This window comes from Muscardinus avellanarius (genome assembly GCF_963383645.1).
Source record: "Muscardinus avellanarius genome assembly, chromosome: 3".
NCBI classification, from domain to species: Eukaryota; Metazoa; Chordata; class Mammalia; order Rodentia; family Gliridae; genus Muscardinus; species Muscardinus avellanarius.
In genome coordinates, this window is record NC_137788.1 from 18,482,033 (window position 1) to 18,500,106 (window position 18,074).

Consider the following 18,074-nt stretch of genomic DNA (forward strand, 5'->3'; position numbering starts at 1 on the left):
TTTTGTAAAAATATTTCATTGTATATATAAAAATAAAATGCTAAGTACTTTGGTTTTGGAAACTAAGGACATTTTTCCTATTTTTCTGTAGCTTCTTGTGTGTGTGGAGGGTACTAGGAATTGAAATCAGGGGCATTCTTACCTCTGAGCTATACTTCCAGCCCTATTTTGTTTTATTTTATGCAGTGCTGGGGATTGAACACTGAGCCTTGTACAATGGGCTGCATCCCCAGTCCCTATTTTTTAAAAATTGAAACAGGGTCTCACTAAATTGCAGGAGGCCTTGCTAAGTTGCTGAGGCTGGCTGCAAACCTGAGATCCTCCTGGCTAGCCTTCCAAGTACTGGAATTACAAGCTTGCACCACCACACCTAGATTATTTATTTTTCGTGGTACTCAGGATTGAACCCAGAGGTATTCTACCTCTGAGCTACACCAGCAGCCCAGTTTTATTTTTATTTGGAAACAGGGTCTCACTAAGTTGTTGAGGTTGGCTTGGACCAGCAATCCTCTTGTCTCAGTCTCCCAAGTACTAGGATTACAGGCATGTACCATCACACCCAGCTCAGTTGCTCCTTTTGACTTACTTTTTTTCTTCTTCTTTTACTTCTCCATATTTTCTAAACTATACATAATAAAAATGTACTGCTTTGACAAAATGCAAGAGAAAATAAGATTTTGCAAAGAATAAACGATGCTAAGATATCAGCCTGACTGGGCCCTGAACAGAGTCCTCAGAAATCAGAGCCCAAGGAGTCTCTGCTTGAGAAGAGCCTCCCTCTGCCCCCAAGCCTTCCCAGGAGGTGCAGGGAGCCCTGGACCACCGCAGGTGCCCGGGGGAAGCCCCGGCGCAACATCGACTCCCTCTTCTTCTCTACATTCAGCTAACTGTTGACAGATGTCCGATCCTGGGGAAGGAGGAGCCAGGCGCAGGAACCCTGGCTCTGCCTCTGCCTGTGTGGACTCGGCGAGTGACTCTGAGGCCCTGCTGCCTTCTCTGGGAGCTGGGCGATCGGGAAGGTTGCTGGCTGGCAGTGGAGGTGTCCTGTCTGTAAAGGTAGCGCCTTTCCATCCTGCCCGCACTGATACCACCGAGCAGGTGGGTCAGCGGGGGCAGCCCCCTGAGCTCCCTTGGCAATGGCTTCCCTTTGGTGGTAGGGTGGCCCAGCTCCAGGACCAGCCAGGCCTGGGCATAAAGCACCCCCGTGAGTGCCTCTGGGGAGCAAGACGCCACTCGCTCGTCACGTCCCCGGGGCCTAGGACGGTGCCGTCAGCCAGCCTCCCGCAGCAGCACCGCCCGCCCGCCCGCCCGTATGACCACTTACACTCTGGCTTCGTAGTCCTTCCATGCCTTCTCCAGCTGCTTTTTGGAATCCTGTGGTTTAAAAGTGAACAATTTACCCAAAAGGAAGACTGTGTATAGAAACACAGGACACTCTGCTACCTTAGAGGGACCCTGCCCCGCGCTCCCCTGTGCTCCTCAGAGCCCCTCCAACTTCTGCCCTGCAACCCTGACTGTAAACCTCTCCCCCAGATAGACCCATCCAACCCAGGGCTTCGCCCCTCATGCACCACCTTCTCCTTCCAGTTGCCCAGAGTCAGGCAATGGGTGGGCCCTGGCGGGGCCAGGGAGACCTCTAGATGGAGCTGAGCCATGAGGATGAAAAGATGAAGGTAAGACTCCCCCCCACTCCCCACTATCTCCTGCCTGGTACTGCATCATCCACCCTCTTACCAAGAAGCACATAGGTCAAAAAACATCTGCACAGAGAGGCTGCGCGGTCTCCCCAGGGCCTCACAGCAAACCAGTGGGACCTGGCTGACCCCTGGCCTGGCTTGCCTGGCCTCGTCTAGCCTGCCGCTCACGCCCTTCTGAGCAGCCCAGCTTCCCTGAAGAAAAGCCGCCTGTCTGGTTTGGGTGGTTCCCAGCGCAGGGCAGGGAGGGGACCCTCTGCGGGGAGGACAGCGCCTCCCCTGAGCCCTCTGGGGCGGACTGCCCAGCGAACCTTCTCGGAGCTCAGCTGTGCGCTGATCTGGGGGCTGCCAGACACAGCAGCTGTAGCAGGAAGGGCAGGAGCCCTGGATTCCCACGCTGCCTCCTCTACATGCAAGCTAGCTAGCTGCATAAACCACGAGCAGCTCCCATCGCCCTGAGCCTGCCGATGGGGGCAGCACCTCCAGAATCTGTCATGGGCCACGGTCAGAACGCAGGCAGGACGCCACACGGGGAGTGACCACCTGGTCCTCCAGGCCTCCCAGGCACGGGTGGGGCGGGGGTCTAGTGCTCTCGTCCTCAGCCACCCCCTCCCACCGACTCACCTGCCGCCCGTCCCTCAGCTGTCCCTTCATCAGACTGTCCAGGGGAAAAGAGACGATGTTGTTCAGGTTCTGGACCTAGAAGACAGAGACCCCCCAACCCCACCTGGGGTGACTGCCCGTCCAGCCCAAGGGGCTCCGGGTGCAGGGAGGCACTGCTGGGCAGGGGAAGAAGATGTGAGTCAGAGAGACCAGGGCGAGGGCGTCAGAGCCAGGCCCTCCCCTGCTGTTCCGGCATCCTGCGGAGATTTAATGAGGAGGACGGTGGCAGCCTGGGCCATGGGCGGCTGAGCCCTCGCTGTAGAGTGGACCCCCAATTTGTGTGTGTGTGTGTGTGTGTGCGGTAAGGGGGATTGAATCCAGGGGCATTCTACCTCTGAGCTATACCCCTAGCCCTCTTTTATTTTTTATTTTGAAACAGGGTCTCACCAGGTTGCTGAGAGCCTTGCTAGGTTGCTGAGGCTGACTTTGAACCTGTGATCCTCCTGTCTCATCTTCCCAAGTACTGGGATTCCAGGTGTGCCTCACCGTGCCCAGCTGTGAGCCCTGAATTTACACGGTCCTCACTGCTGCTCCGAGGTAGGCCCCCTTGCCCTCCCAGTTTCAGAGGAAAGACCCAGGCCCTGGCAGGCTGGGTGCCGCAAGCTCCTGAGCAGCAGGGCAGTATTCCCAGCCAGAGGTGAGGCCCAAGGTCAGGCACTGAGCCATGAGCACACGTCCTCTGGGGGCGACACGGTCCTGCAAGCTGGGGAGGACACTGGGCAGGACTGGAGCTAGCGGCCTATCCAGGGCCAGGCAGCCTGGAGGACGGAAGGCTCTCCTGGGGTGGCACAGCCTCCAGGCTGCGCTCTGACTCTGGGTCAGACGTGGCGCAGGGCTCGGACGAGGCACCCGGCCGGTGTCCTTGTTTTCTAGTCTGTAAAGGGGACAACAGAGCCTGTTCCACAGAGCTGTGCGCCAGGATTAACTGAGTTCACACCACGAAGCACCAAGAAGCTGGGGATTTGTAGGGCCAGGGGGAGCGTTGCCACGGTGGTGGCCGGGCCACGTGCAGGGTGAGAGGCCTGGGCACCGAGCGCGCAGACCAGTGGCCTTGATGATGGGGCACTGGGAAAGCAGAGGGTGCGAGGGAGGAGGGTGGGGATGAGGGCGGGAGCCCGGACCTCTCCCTCGCTTCTCCCAGGGCACCAGGGAGCCCTCCTCCACATGAAGCTCATCCCAACACAAGACCCTGCTCCTCCTGGGCAAAGGGAAGAGGAAAACAGGGAGAGAAGAGCTGGGCAAGAAGCAGAGAGAGCCAGGTGTGGAGCAATCCTGGTACTTGGGAGGCTGAGACAGGAGGAGTACAGGTTCGAGGCCAGCCTCAGCTACTTAGTGAGCCTCTCAGTCACCTAGGGAGACCTTGTTACAAAACGATAAATGAAAAGGGCTGAGGATGAATGTAGCTCAGAGGTAGAATGCTCCTGGGCTCAATCCCCAGTACAACACACATGTGTGCACGCAGAGAGAAAGGAACTTACAAAAGGTGGGTCAGGGCTGGAGGGGGACCTGGGGTTGTGGGGCAGAGGCCAGGGCAGAAGGGAGAAGGGAGAAAAAAGCCTCTTTCCCAGGCAGGTTCTCCCTTTCTTTCTTTCTTTCTTTCTCTCTCTCTTTCTTTCTTTCTTTCTTTCTTTCTTTCTTTCTTTCTTTCTTTCTTTCTTCTTTCCTCTCCCTTTCTTCCTTTTTCTTTTTTTGTGGTACTTGGGATTGAACCCACTAAGCTACACCCCTAGCCCTTTTTATTTTTTATTTTGAGACAGGGTCTCCCTACAATGCCCGGCCTGGTCTCCTACTTGTGACTCTCCTGCCTCAGCCTCCAAGGTCCTGGGATTACAGATGCACCAGCTGTGCCCTGCCGGGGTCGGGCTCTTCAGCTCTCTGGGTGTGCCCTGAGCCTGGGCTGGGGGCCGGGCCAGGAAGGAGTGGGGGCCTCACCAGGTTCTTGAAGAGCGCCGCCACCTCGCGGGTGAACACAGCCAAGTTCAGGAAGCCCGTGGACAACTCGTGGCTGTTCTGGGACAGGTGGCTGTTGCCCAGGGCCTCCACGGCCTCTCGGTACTGCTCCTCGTTCTCCACGTGGCCTGCGGAGGTAGGGGAGCTCAGCGTCCGCTCCAGGCGGGCAGACTGGGCCCAAGGGCGCCACGCAGGCTGGCTCACCGAGGCCGGAGCTGTGGATCGCCCGCACAGCCTTCTTTATTCTCTGCAGGATGGCTTGGTCTCCCTCCAGGACCTGGGAGCAGATGTGGATGGACAGTCAGCGTGCTGAGCCAGGAGAGGGTCTTTTTTCAGCCTCCCCCAGGCACCATCCCACCCTCTGATCTGTCCTTTGCCCTCCCTAGGGCCTCCCAGTATCCAACCGGCCATACAGATTGTCCAGACCTCACAGAAGCCACAGGCCAGGCATGCCACTTTAAGACGACCAGGGACCCCCCCCCCCACCCAACTCCAGTGCTGGACTCCAGTGCTGCACGTGAACAGCAATTCAAAGATTCAGAGGCAGCTCAGAGCGGTGCACATCCCGTAACCCCAGTCCTTGGGAGCTGGAGATAGGAAAATCATAGGTTCGAGGCCAGCCTTAGCAACTTAGTGAGACCCTATTTCAAAATAAAAAATAAGCCGGGTGTGGTGGCGCACGCCTGTCATCCCCGCGCTTGGGAGGTGGAGACAGGAGGATCGCGCAGGTTCGAAGCCAGTGTTGCTGGCTTAAGAGACCCTGTTTCCAAATAAAAAATAAAAATAGGTCTGGGAGTGTAGCCCGGAGGTAGAAGGGTTTCCAGGAACCCAAGTACCACCAAAATAAGCAAACAAACAAACTAAAAAATAAAATAGGGGCTGGGCGTGGTGGCGCACACTTGTAATCCCAGCATTCCAGAGGCTGAGACAGGGGGATTGTGGTTTGAGGACAGCCTCAAATACTACTTAGTGAGGCCCTTTGCAACTCAGTGAGACCCTATTTCAAGGTAAAGAATAAAAAATAGGGCTGGGAGTATAGCTCGGAGGTAGAATGCTCCTGGGTTCCTCCCCAGTACCAAAAAGAAAAAAAAAGTGGGGGCTGGAAATATGTCTCAGAGCTAAAATCCCCAGTACCATTAAAAATAAAATAAAATAAATTGAAGGCAGGATTCCGGCCTGGGTTTAAATCTTGGCTCCATCTAGACAATCTGCTAACTTCAAGCACCTTGTCTACAAAGTGGGGCTGATACTATGGGCTCATGGAGTTACTGAGGGTTCAGGATTTGACAACCATGTAAGAGATGCTTAGCAGAAGACAGAAGAGGTAGCAGACACTGTGCACCAATCCCGGACTCAGCAAACAGTCGTGCGAGGACGAGGAGGAGGGCCTGTGTGGGCCAGGGGGCTGGCGGCACTTGGTACCCAGGCTGCGATGAGGGCGGGGGTCGCTCGAGCCCTACTGGGTTTATGACCTACTGGCATACAGGTTAGAAAACACATGCACAGAGAGGCTCAGAAGTCCGGTGGACATCAGACAAGCCCAGGGCCCAGGGCTGCAGGCTCCCCCTCCCTCCGCAGGCACGAAGCTGGCGAGCTCATGAAACCCTTGCTAGCTGTACAGCGAACTCGGACCGTCACAGTTGGAAGAGGCCCACAGGGCCAGAGGGGAAACTGAGTCACAGGGTGAGACAGCAGACTGGGATTCAGGGGTGCCCCATAGAGTGCCCCATCCATACACCACGGCCCCACGCCCACCCCAGCGCAGCTGTTTGTCCAGTGGCTGAAATGGGCGGAGGTGGGTTTCTGAAGGCTGACTTCAGCGTGACAAGAGGTGGCACAGGTGGACGGCGTCTCCCAACAGTCTCCGTGCTCCTCCCAGGAGGACGAGCCCAGGCAGGCCGCCGGCCCCCCGCCAGCCTCTGGGGGGCGTGGGGAGGGGTCTGACTTTGAAGCCCATCCTCACTACCCGCAGGCCGTGTGACCTCAGCAGGCTGCTGTTCTCTCTGAGCTTCTTGATGTGCACAATATGGGACATGATGGCTGCCCTCGGGGTCACGGGGGCCCACGCACGGACGATGCGGGAAGGGCCTGGGCTCGGGGTCACAAGGATGCGGGAAGGGCCTGGGCTCGGGGTCACAAGGATGCGGGAAGGGCTGGACTTGGGTCTGGGCGCAGGGCGCATCCACACCATCAGTCCCTATCACTGTTGTGGCCGCCACTGCTGCTGCTGGAGGGCCCACCAGGTTCTGCGCCCTTTCTCTACAGGGGCTGGAAAGCCGACATTCTCCTCCCTCTGGGTACCAACTCAAGAGACTTTCAGACTGGAAGCCGGGCGCGGTGGCGCACGCTTTTGGGAGCATTTGGGAGGCTGAGACAGGAGGATCGCGGTTCGCGGCCAGCCTCAGCCACGACTCAGTGAGACCCTGTCTTAAAATAAAGAATAAAAAATAGGACTGGGGGTGTAGCTCAGAGGTAGAATGCCCCTGGGTTCCATCCCCAGGACCGCAAAATAAATAGATAAATAAGATCTGGACGCAGTGGAGCAAATGAAGGGAGAGTGAGTGAGGGACCCGTGTGGACAGAGGAACGGGCCTGTGTTTCCGTTAGAGAAAGGAGGAAGAAGCTTCTTACTAGAGACAAGAGGAGAGAACATGGACACCTCTGGTTCTCAAAGACCCAGATGTGGAAACGTGCTCACCAAATCCCCAAGCTCCACCTTGAAACTCGGGCAGCTAGAAGGTGGTTAATTTAAGGAACAACAACTTCATTCCAAAAGACAGTGCACGTTAAAGATATGGATTTCCGGAGACCTAGAGAAGTCCCTGGAGGGTGGACCAAAGTATCTAACATACAGAAGACACTCAAGAAACCTTTACCTAAATGAATGATTATTTGTGAAGTATGAGTTGATGATGAGAGGCTGGACATATACAGGAACTCTCTGTACTTTGTGCTCATTACGCTATGAAAAAAAGCCTATTTTTTTTTCCAAAACAACAACAACAACAAAGAAATGGAGAATTACCCTCTGCCACCCTTTTCTTCTGGCTACAATGCTTTTGTGATGTCTGGCGCTCAGACAGCCATCTTGGATCATGAGGCAGAAGCTATTTGTTGTAGATGGTGGGGCAATAAAACAGAAGTCTCACCCTTAATGAATGGGGAACCACCCTAGCAAGCCTGGAATACTTATATGTTTATTTCTTGTATATGAGAGAAATAAGTGTCTATCTTATTTGAGCTGCTATTATACCTACCAGGTACTCTGTCACCTGTAGCTGAACCCAGCTCAAACTGCTACAGGCAGGTAAGTCACCCTATTAACCCACAAACTGCTCCTTGATGCCCTTGATGCCCTTGATGAGGAAACAGCTTCCCAGCAAACACCATTCCTGTACCTACTCTTCTTAGCAACCCAAGGGCATTCTAGCTCTGAGCGACAACCTCAGCCCTATTTGATTTTTCATTTTGAAACAGATTCTCACTAAGTTCCTGAGGACCTCTCTGCGTCGCTAAGGCTGGCCTCAAACCTGCAGCCCTCCTTTCTCAGCTTCCCATGCACCAGTGTGCCTGCCAGTTATTCATTCTTCAATTTGACCAGGCGCTGTGTCTTGCTAAGTGTTCTGTAAACAAGGCACAATGTCAGCGGTCAGGGCCTCGTCCCCCAGGGGAAGATGGCCAAGCGCACAGACCTCACAGTGCGGTGTGATGAGGGCCAGAGTGGACTGGAGCCAGGGAATCAGGGAAGTGGGCTGTGCCTTCCTGAGGCTGTGCTGGGGAGGGGGGTGTAAACAGTGGCATCCAGAGCCAGAGGCTTGCTCCAGGGGGACTGGGCAAGGGGGAGCACAGCCCATTCATTCACAGGTCCACTGCAACAGGCATTGCCTCAGCCAGGCACGGTGGCACGGTGCCAATGCTGGAGACACATAAGAAAAAAGACATATGACACTCACCCTCTAGTATAATGAGGCTCAAAGGTTTATGCTGAAGCTGTATAATCTTTTTTTTTTTTTTTTGGTATTGGGGATTGATCCTAGAGATGTTCTACCTCTAAGCTACACTTCCAGACCTATTTTAAAATTTTCTGTTTGAAACAGCGTCTCACTAAGTTGCCGGAGATCCCACGAAATTGCTAAGGCTGGCCTAGAATGGGCCTCAGCCTCCCAAGTACTGGGATCACAGGCGTGAGCCACCTCGCCCAGCTCCTGGCTACGCTCTGAGGTAGGCATCACCATGCCCCCTGTACAGGAGAACGTTCCAGAAGGAGAGGGATGTCTAGTCACACCATGAAGATCAGTGGCACGGTCATCCTGTAATCTTAGGAGTCGCCAAACCCAGGGCAGGTGCCCTTTCCACATGGGGAAGCTGCCCCAAAGGTCAGGGGGCCTCTTGACCCCGGGATGGCGTCTGCCTCTGACCCGCGATCCCAACTCCACCGGATCCCCCGGCTGCGCCCCGACTCGGTGCGGGAGGAGGGCGGGGGAGGCCTGTCCAAAGAAAACAAGGTTGACAGCGGAGTGAACCCCATCTACAAACACCCCAAAGGCTGCTCCACTGAAAAGAAAACAGGTGTGTTTGGACCGTCTCTGGAGAGGATTCCAGGTCCGAGGGAGACGTTAGGGAGACAGAAACGTTTCAGCTGGGACAGAGGATGCGCTCAAGGAAGAAAACCCTGGAGTGAGTGAGACCCCACCGCTTGCGATATTCATGGAATCCATGGTCATGTAGGTTTGTTTCAAAGCCGAGTCAGTGGCTCTGTGCAAGCGCCTGGGCTGGCACTGGAGAAATGTGTGGAAGTCAAAAGCCCCTGCCCGGCCTGTGTGGCAAGACAGACCCTGAACACTGGCTGCCGGCACTGCCCTTTGTGCTCCTCGCCCCACACCGACACGCACACGCGTGCACACACACACATACACACACACACACACACTCACACACCAGGCCCTCGCTCTCAGACTGTGTTTCCTGCAAGCAAAAGACCACAGATGGCAGCACCAGGCCATGCCCAGCTGCCCTGGGTAGAAGGGCCTTCCGCATGCCCCCTCCTGGGCCAGGACACATCAATAGGACCCATTCTTCATTCCTGTGGTTTCTCAGAGCCAGCTGTGGTTACCATGGCAATGTAGCGGGGGGGGGGGGAGGCAGAGCTGCTAAAGTGTTGAGACCTACAGATTAAAGTTCACCCTTAGAGCCAGGCGTGGTGGCGCACGCTTATAATCCCAGCATTTGGGAGGCTGAGACAGGAGGATCTGGGTTCGCGGACAGCCTCGGCTATTTTTGAGGCCCTTTGCAACTCAGTGAGACCCTGTTTCAAAATAAAGAATAAAAATAGGGCTGGGGGTGTAGCTCAGAGGTAGAATGCCCCTGGGTCCATCCCCAGTACCATAAAATAAATAAAGTTCGCCATTAGATTCACTCCTTTGGAATCACCTCCATACTACGGGGCACGGGCACTGCTCTTGTATCTCCCGTGACCGTTATGGCCATTATCAATCAATCCCAGCATTTCTCCCAATGACCCTGGGTTTGGTTCATCATTCTGCTAAGACAGCTCTCCTGATAGCCTCTACCAACTAAACTAGAATTGGTACAGGAGATGAAAACTTTTTTTTTCTTTTCTTTTCTTTCTTTCTTTTTTTTTTTTTTTTTTGTGGGTCTGGGGATGGAACCTGGGGGCATTTGACCTCCGAGCTCCACCCCCTGCCCTATTTTTTTATTCTTTTATTTTGAAACAGGGTCTCACTAAGATGCGGAGGGCCTCGCTAAGTAGCTGAGGCTGTCCAAGAACCGCGATCCTCTGGTCTCAGCCTCCTGAATGCTGGGATGACAAGCGTGCGCCACCACGCCTGGCAAAATGAAAATATTTTTAATCTTTGCTTTGAACCCTGGTAATGTCCTAGAGAGACCAAATCTCGGAATTTTAGCCATGATCCAGCGTAACCTCCTCCTGTTGCAGAATTTTACAGCTGCGAAACAAAGTTCAGATGAGTCTTTGTCCACGGTCTCACTGGAAATGTAAGCACACCGGGGAAACGGTACCCATCAAGACCTGTGTGGGGGCTGTACAGCTGTAAGAAAGTATGGCACCCAACATTTACAACTCACAGCGCTCCCACGAGGCCCTCACCAGTTCTGTTTCCATCTGGCTGGTGAGTTAGTGAGGATCAGAGAGGGGAAGAAAGTGACCTGAACTCACACAGCAAGGATGGAGACCTGGGGCCCAAAGTGAAGACTCTACCTCCCTGTTCACTGCCGGCCTGTGGCCAGACCCTGGAGGTCCAGGCAGTTCCTACCAGGGCCCTCTACAATCCCACAGAACAACTTTTTAAAAAGGCCTCACATTCAGCTGGCAAAGATCTGCAGAGAATGAAAAAGAAAGGGTCTCGCCAATTCATCTGACCACATTCCAGCCACACGCAGCTGTCATGGTCAATTAGAAACAGAACTTCCAAAGCGCTCTTGAACCTGAGCAACTGGTGGATGCCTGTCATCCCAGACACTCGAGGCTGAGGCAGGAGGATTGCAAATTCACAGCCAACATGGGCAAGTTAGCAAGACCCTGTCTCAAAAGTAAAACAAAAGAAAAAGGGCTGGGGGTGTAGCTCAGTGGTATGGTGCTTGCCTAGCATGCGTGAGGCTGGGGGTGTAGCTCAATGGTATGGTGCTTGCCTAGCATGCGTGAGGCTGGGGGTGTAGCTCAGTGGTATGGTGCTTGCCTAGCATGCGTGAGGCCCTGGGTTCAATCCTCGCTTATCACAAAATAATTGCAACAATAATAAAGCAGGTGTGGTGGTGAATGCTTGTAATCCTGGTATTTGGGAGGCTGAGACAGGAGGATCACAGGTTGAAGACCAGTCTCAGCAACTTAATGAGACCCTGTTTCAAAATAAAAGATAAAGCTGGTAGTGGTGGCGCATGCTTGTAATCCCCGGGCTTGGGAGGCGGAGACAGGAAGATTGTGCAGGTTTGAAGCCAGCCGCGCTGGCTTAAGCGACCCTGTTTCCAAATAAAAATATATTTAAAAAAATAGGTCTGGGAGTGTAGCCCGGAGGTAGAAGGGCTTCCAGGAACCCCAGTACCACCAAAAAAAAAAAAAAAAGATAAAAATCAGGCTGGGGTATACCTAGGAGGTAGAATGCCCTGGGTTTAATCCCCAGTATCACTATATCTATTTATCTATATATGTTATTAAAAGGAAGTCTCAGCTGGGCATGGTGGTGCACACTTATAATCCCAGTGCTTGGGAGGCTGAGACAGGAGGATCGTACAGGTTCGGAGCCAGCCTCAGCTACTTAGTGAGGCTCTCAGCAACTTAGTGAGACCCTGTTTCCAAATAAAGCATAAAATAGGTCTGGGAGTAAAGCCCGGAGGTAGAAAAGCCCCCGGGTTCCACTCCCAGTACCACCAATAAATAAATAAATAAATAAATAAATAAATAAATAAATAAAATCCCTACAGTAGGGCATGGTGGCACATGCCTATAATCCTAGTACTTCGGAGGCTGAAACAGGAGGTCAGCAAATTTGAGACCAACCTGGACAACTTGGTAAGACCCTACCTCAAAATAAAATGTACCTCAATGGTAAAGCCCCTGGGTTCCATCCCTAGTACCATAATAAAAAAGCATTCTTAAAAGTTGCAGCAGCATTTGTCCATTTCCATATTTCTCAATCAATCAATCAGCCCCAACAGTGCGCATGCCGTGGGCAGGTAAGTGAACGGCTTAAACTCAAGAGTTCCCCTGTGAGGGGGCGTCCCAGTTCCTTTGATCTTTGATGTCCACAGAGAAGGTTAAATTATATGTAGCGCCTGTTAAAAGTGGTTAATGAGCAAACCAAGTTACACTTAAGACGGTTAATAAATGATACACGAAGTACCAAAAAAGGAGGCTTCTCATTTCTAGTTCCAATTACGACTAACTCCTGCAGGTGGAGAAACTTGTCACCTGACCCCTGGGGTGTGGCGGTGAGCCCAGCGCCCAGCGTCTCACCAGCGGACTCAAGACCAAGAGTCAAACACCCACAAAGGACAAGGCGCCAGGCAGAGGAGGGGACCTAAGCGACCTAAAGACACACCAGCGAGTGACAACGCGTCAGCCTGACTGAGTCCCAACTTTTAAGAAATAACTGAAAAGCCAGAAGGCCTGGTGGGGCACACGTGTAATCCCAGGACATGGGCGGCAGGGACAGGAGGACCGCAGGCTCCAGGACAGCCTCTGCCACGCAGCAAGACCCTGCTTCATAAAAAAAGGGGACCTGAGGTGTAACTGGAAGTAAAATGCCCCCGGGTTCAATCCCCAGTATGTAAGTTAATAAATAAATAGATACGATGCGAGTCAGGGAATGACTTGGGGTGTAGACGGGGCAGGAACGGGCAATGAGTGGTGGGACTCGCCGCCCTGTTCTGTTCCTGTGTATATTTCAAATTCTTGGTTAGACAAGGTGGGTTCTACCGGAAGAAAAAATAAAACCAGCAACGGACTGGTAGGTGCCGAAGCTGGGTGATTCCACTTTTACATATGCTTGGAATTTTCTACAGCTTAATAAAGGAAGGCAAAAGGGTTCTTACATCTGGAATAGCAGGGGACTTCTGCACTAAGTTACCTGAAACTACTCTGCCACTTGAGTAGTGTACAATGAGCTGGTTCCTTCTCACTGAATGGGCAAGGCTCAGCTTTCAACAGTGTGATGGGAGAGGAGAGTCTGTCCTCAGGGAGGCCGGAGGGCCCATGGCCCAGGAGGAAAGGCAAGGACGAGGCGGGGACATGCCCTTGGAGACAGGCAGGGCTAGGGCATACCTGCACACCAACTCAGCTGCAGGAGGCATGCACAGAGCGCGGGACACAGGTTCCGCTCCTGCCCACTCTCCCCTAGGCGTGAGTCTGAGCCAGTCCCAGCTCCTGTGGGCTGCAGAATCCACCTGCACGGGAGGATCACAGTCCCCACTGCTCCAGACACAGCCCACAGAAGGTGGGGTCACGGAGACCGGGCATCTGTGCCTGTGCAGATCTGAGCTGCTGGGTCTGCTCCCACTTCTCCTTTTCTCACCCACTTACCCAACTGCCGGCTCCAGAGGAAGGCAGGGGTCCCCACGTCCCTTCCTAGTGGCCAGCAAGGAGGGGGAGGGTGGGGCCAGGAAGTCCTGGCCAGCAGCTGGCCTTTGGGCCAGCCCCAGCTCAGCTCCACTCCTTCCAGGGGACCAAGGGCCCTCTCATAGCTCTCTCCTGGGGAGCCTCAACTTTGCCCCTCCATCCTAACAAGTCAGGAAGGCACAGGGTCAAGTTGAGGAATCCTGAGCAGCACGCAGAGTGCCTGGCTGTCCTCTGGGTCCTGGGCAGTGCCGGGATGTCAGGTTTGACCCCTGCCTCAGGTGCCCGCAGGCCAGGGGGGAGGTGCCACACAGACCCACGCTTGCTGAGGTCAAGGAGGCAGGGGATGGCCCAGGGGAGCAGAGCCGGGGCCCCAGGGCAGGAGCCCTCAGGTCCAGTGGGCACCAGCCAGGGCTTTACAGAAGCTGACACCTAGAGGCCAGCAGGGAAGCCCAGGGCTAAGTGGCATCCCAGACAACCCCCTTCCCGCTCCCCGCTGGGCCAAGCTTACACCCAGCCCCGGAGCACTGTGTCGGATTCCATGCCATTCTGTCAGCAACACAGGAGTTCTTACAGATGAGGAAACTGAGGCCCAGGAAACTATGGCCTGTGCCAAGCTCACAGGGCTAGTAAGTTGGGCCCTATTAGGCCTGCCAATCAAATGTGAGAAGCCACACTACTTTTTTTTTTGGGGGGGGGGACACGAGGGTGGCACTGGGAACTGAATCCAGAGGCATTCTACCTCTGAGCCACACCCCCAGTCCTATTTTATTTTTTTGTTTTGAAACAGCATCTCACTAAGTTGCTGACTTTTTTTTTTTTTGAGGGGGACAGGTCTAGGGATGGAACCCAGGGGCCTTTGACCTCCAAGCTACACCCCTTGCCCTATTTTTTTATTCTTTATTTTGAAACACGGTCTCACTAAGTTGCAAAGGGCTTCACTAAGTAGCTGAGGCTGTCTGAGAACGGTGATATCCTCCGGTCTCAGTCTCCCAAATGCTGGGATTACAAGCGTGCGCCACCACACCTGGCTGCTGACAGACTTATAAAGTTGCTGAGGCTGTCCTCAAATCTGTGATCCTCCTGTCTCAGCCTCCCATGTACTGGGATACAGGTTTGGGCCACCATACCCGGCTAAGGGGGGGACATGCCTTTATCCAGACCTGGAGGTTTTATCCTACAAGTGATAAGATGCTCCTGAAAGGCCCTGAACCAGGCTGCAGACCCGAGCCCAGGCAGGAGACAGAGTGCAATCTTGTCCCCAGGGCACAATGGTGGGTGTCTAGCCCGAGCAGACTACCCAACAGGAAGGACTCAGATTCCAAGCTCCCAGACTGAGTTAACCGGCTCGCGCTGCCCCACTTCCCAGTGCTGGCCCAGCGCTGGCCTTGGGCCGGGCACCTGCTGTCAGCTCACTGTCCTTGTCAGCCTGGGAGGTGGTCATTAGCCCCATTCCAGGGGAAGAAAGGCAGCTCAAGGTCGTGCAGGACGCCCGAGGGAGTATAGAGAGCTGGCCTCCAGAGCCTCCTCTCCATACTGCACCACACCAGCAACTGGAAGGTGCGCCCCACCTCTCCGCGGAGCCCTGGATACTGAGGTCTTCTTTTTTTCAGAGGTGACACAGGAACACCTGAGGGAAAGGCCTTCTGGTCCAAAGCTCTAACACAAATGGCCTAGGACCTGGGGAGGGTGGGGCCAGGGCCTGGGTTTTTGTTTGTGTTGGCTATTATTAGCTTCTCTGGGGTGACTCCGAGGAAGTTCTTTCCTCCTTCTGCACCCCAGTTTCCCCATCTGTACAATTTGGAGCTGATGGACATAAGGTCTAAATCCTATTCCAATGCCAGGCACGGTGGTACCTGGGAGGCTGAGACAGGAGGCTCTGATCGCAGGTTCAAGGACAGCCTGTGCTAGACACTCTCAGCGACCCAGCTCTCTCATCTCAGTGACCCAGCAAGACCCTGTTTCAAAACAAAAAGAGCTAGCCGGGTGTGGTGGGTTATGCGTAATCCCAGTAGTTGGGAGGCTGAGACAGGAGGATTGTGGGTGGGTTCGTGGCCAACCTCAACTACTTAGAGTGAGGCCCTTCCCAACTTAGTGAGATCCTGTTTCAAATTAAAGAATAAAAAATAGGGCTGGGAGTGCAGCTCAGAGGTAGAATGCTCCCAAGTTCAATTCCCAGTACCTCAAAATAAATAAACAAAATAAAAAGGGCTGAGGGTGTAGCTTGAAAGTAGAATGCCTTTGGGTTCAATCCCTAGTCTCTCTCACACACACACACACACACACACACACACACACACACACACACACACACGTGTGCGCGCGGTCACTATTCCAGGCCAATGCTCTGGGATGCAGAGTTGGGGTCCATTCTACCCTTCACGGCTGCTGCAACCCCGCCACCAGCAGCAACGAGAGTGCAGATGGTCTGGCCTGCATAGGCGCCCACTCGCGGCACCTGGGCATCCAGGCTGTGGCAGGGAGAAGGGCAGGGCTCTTCCCAGCTGCCCCTCGACCTATCCACAGAAAGGAGGGCCCGAGCCCTGCCTGCCCTGTCTCCTTTCCTCCCCAGGCCTCCAACTTCTAGACGCTCATCTGGATGAGGAGGCCGGCAGTGACAGGGAAGGCTCCTGCCAGCTGACATTTATTATTTCAGGGTCCCTTGGCCTCTCGCTGTTCCTTCCCGCGAGGCTGGAGCCGGCGCCTGGCCGCGCGCCCCTTGGTGGGCCTCTCAGGCAGCTCCCCAGCCCGGGCACCTGGCCAGCCTGGCCAGCTCAGCCCTGCCGCTGCCCCTCGAAGGGCGGTGGGAGGTGGAGAGGAAGAGGGGTTTCAGGAAGCGAGCCCCGCCCTCAGCTATGCGGAGCTATACAAGCCCCAAGTTTCCTGGCTGGGAGTTTCCTCGGGAGACTGCTCAGCGGTGATGACCTAAGACAGAGAGAACTCTGCAGGCTGGACTGACGGCTGAAGATTCCCGGAGATTCCCGCCTGACCCCTGGCCTCCAGCCCTGAATTCCGCTCGGCCCCAGGGGACGGCCAGGCTGCTTGCTCTGACAGGGCCGGAGCAGCAAAATGTCTGGTGCCTCCACCCTCGGGGCTCCCTTGTGGACCCAGATGGACTCCACTGTCCCCAGGGCTTTCGGTGGGTAGATAAGTCCCTCAACAGCAGCCTCAGGGACTCTTGGCAACTTTCTGACTGTGTCCACTCACCAGACCTTTGCTCCCGCGGCTCCCTTGGCCTGGAGAGCCCTGTTCCCTCCGTCTAGCAGAAGCTTCATCTTTATTGACTCAGTTTTGAGGTGTCCCCTCCCCTACAACAGATCCCACCCACCCGGATTATGTCGCCGGTCACCCTGAACCTACTACAGGCTTTTGTTGTTGTTGTTGTTGTTCAGGAAATTGAATACCTCTGAGTGACACCCCTGGCCCTGTGTTATTTTTTATTTTTTTATGTTACTGAGGATGGAACTCAGGGGCATTCTACCTTTGAGCTACGCCCCTGGCCCTATTTTATTTATTTATTTTTATTTTGGTGGTACTGGGGGTGGAACCCAGAGGCTTTCCTACCTCCAGGCTATACTCCCAGACCTATTTTATACTTTATTTGGAAATAGGGTCTCACTAAGTTGCTGAGAGCCTCACTAAGTAGCTGAGGCTGGCTCTGAACCTGTGCGATCCTCCTGTCTCAGCCTCCCAAGCACTGGGATTACAAGTGTCCGCCACCACGCCCTGCTTTTTTTTTTTTTTTTTTTTTTTTTTTTTTTATGGGTCTGGGGTTAGAACCCAGGGGCATTTGACCTCCAAGCTATGCACCCTGCTCTCTCTTTTTTTTTATTCTTTAATTTGAAACAGGGTCTCACTAAGTTGCGGAGGGCCCGGCTAAGTCTTATTTTTGAAACAGGGGTTCAGTGAGTTGTGAAGGGCCTCACTAAGTAGCTGAGGCTGTCTATGAGCCACGATCCTCCAGTTTCAGCCTCCCAAATGCTGGGATGACAAGTGTGAGCTACCATGTCCAGCTCTATTTTATTCTTTTTATTTTAAAACAGGGCCTTGGCCGGGCATGGTGGCACACGCTTGTCATCCCAGTGAGGAGATAGAAAGGAAATAGGCAGGGAAAAGGCCTCGGTAAAAAAAAGTTAATTTCCTGAGTTTCCTGAGGGGCGACGAATACCTGAAATTTCAAAGGCTCAGAGATAAGAAGGACCAGAGCTTCACAAAGCCATCGGTTTACTAATCAACAAACCCAGGAGCCCAAACCCAAGAGCAAGTCTCTCACTTTTGCTGAAAGGAGATTCTTCAAGGACTTGCAAATACCCTATGCAAATCCTGAGAGCTGCTTCCCAGAATTCCCAAAGTCACTCTAACCATAAGAGGTGGCAAACGGTCAGGCCTTTGCCTTAGTCGGACGGTAAATTGGGTTTTTTTCCCTCTCGGGACCCCCTCCCCTTTTAGGGAGCTGTTCTCTCTCTCGCAGGTCATGTTAGCCCTGAGAGAAGGCAGAGTGCAACTGATGGCACGTGGCCCGGGATGCTCTCAGGTAGTGACCTGAAGGCCTCTGCTGGGCATCAAGGCTGACCAGGGCCCCTAGGGGTGACCTGCACCTCTTTTCTGGCAGATCGCGTGGACTCTGGGAGAAAGTAGTTTGCAACTGATGGGCACTTGGCTCGGGCGACACTTGGGTA

At 54.0% G+C, this 18,074-nt stretch overlaps 1 protein-coding gene across 1 annotated transcript in view; it reads right to left on the reverse strand.

Moving 5' to 3' along the window:
- The window catches only part of ASAP3 (ArfGAP with SH3 domain, ankyrin repeat and PH domain 3), a gene marked incomplete at both ends in the record, with an annotated part of 48,119 nt that overhangs the window by 16,466 nt on the left and 13,579 nt on the right, over positions 1 to 18,074 (reverse strand). Inside the window, 4 exons of the mRNA XM_080691345.1 lie at positions 1,325 to 1,374; positions 2,319 to 2,393; positions 4,290 to 4,435; positions 4,512 to 4,584. Of these exons, the coding sequence (XP_080547471.1) occupies positions 1,325 to 1,374; positions 2,319 to 2,393; positions 4,290 to 4,435; positions 4,512 to 4,584 (344 nt within the window). The remainder of the gene's footprint in view (positions 1 to 1,324; positions 1,375 to 2,318; positions 2,394 to 4,289; positions 4,436 to 4,511; positions 4,585 to 18,074) is intronic.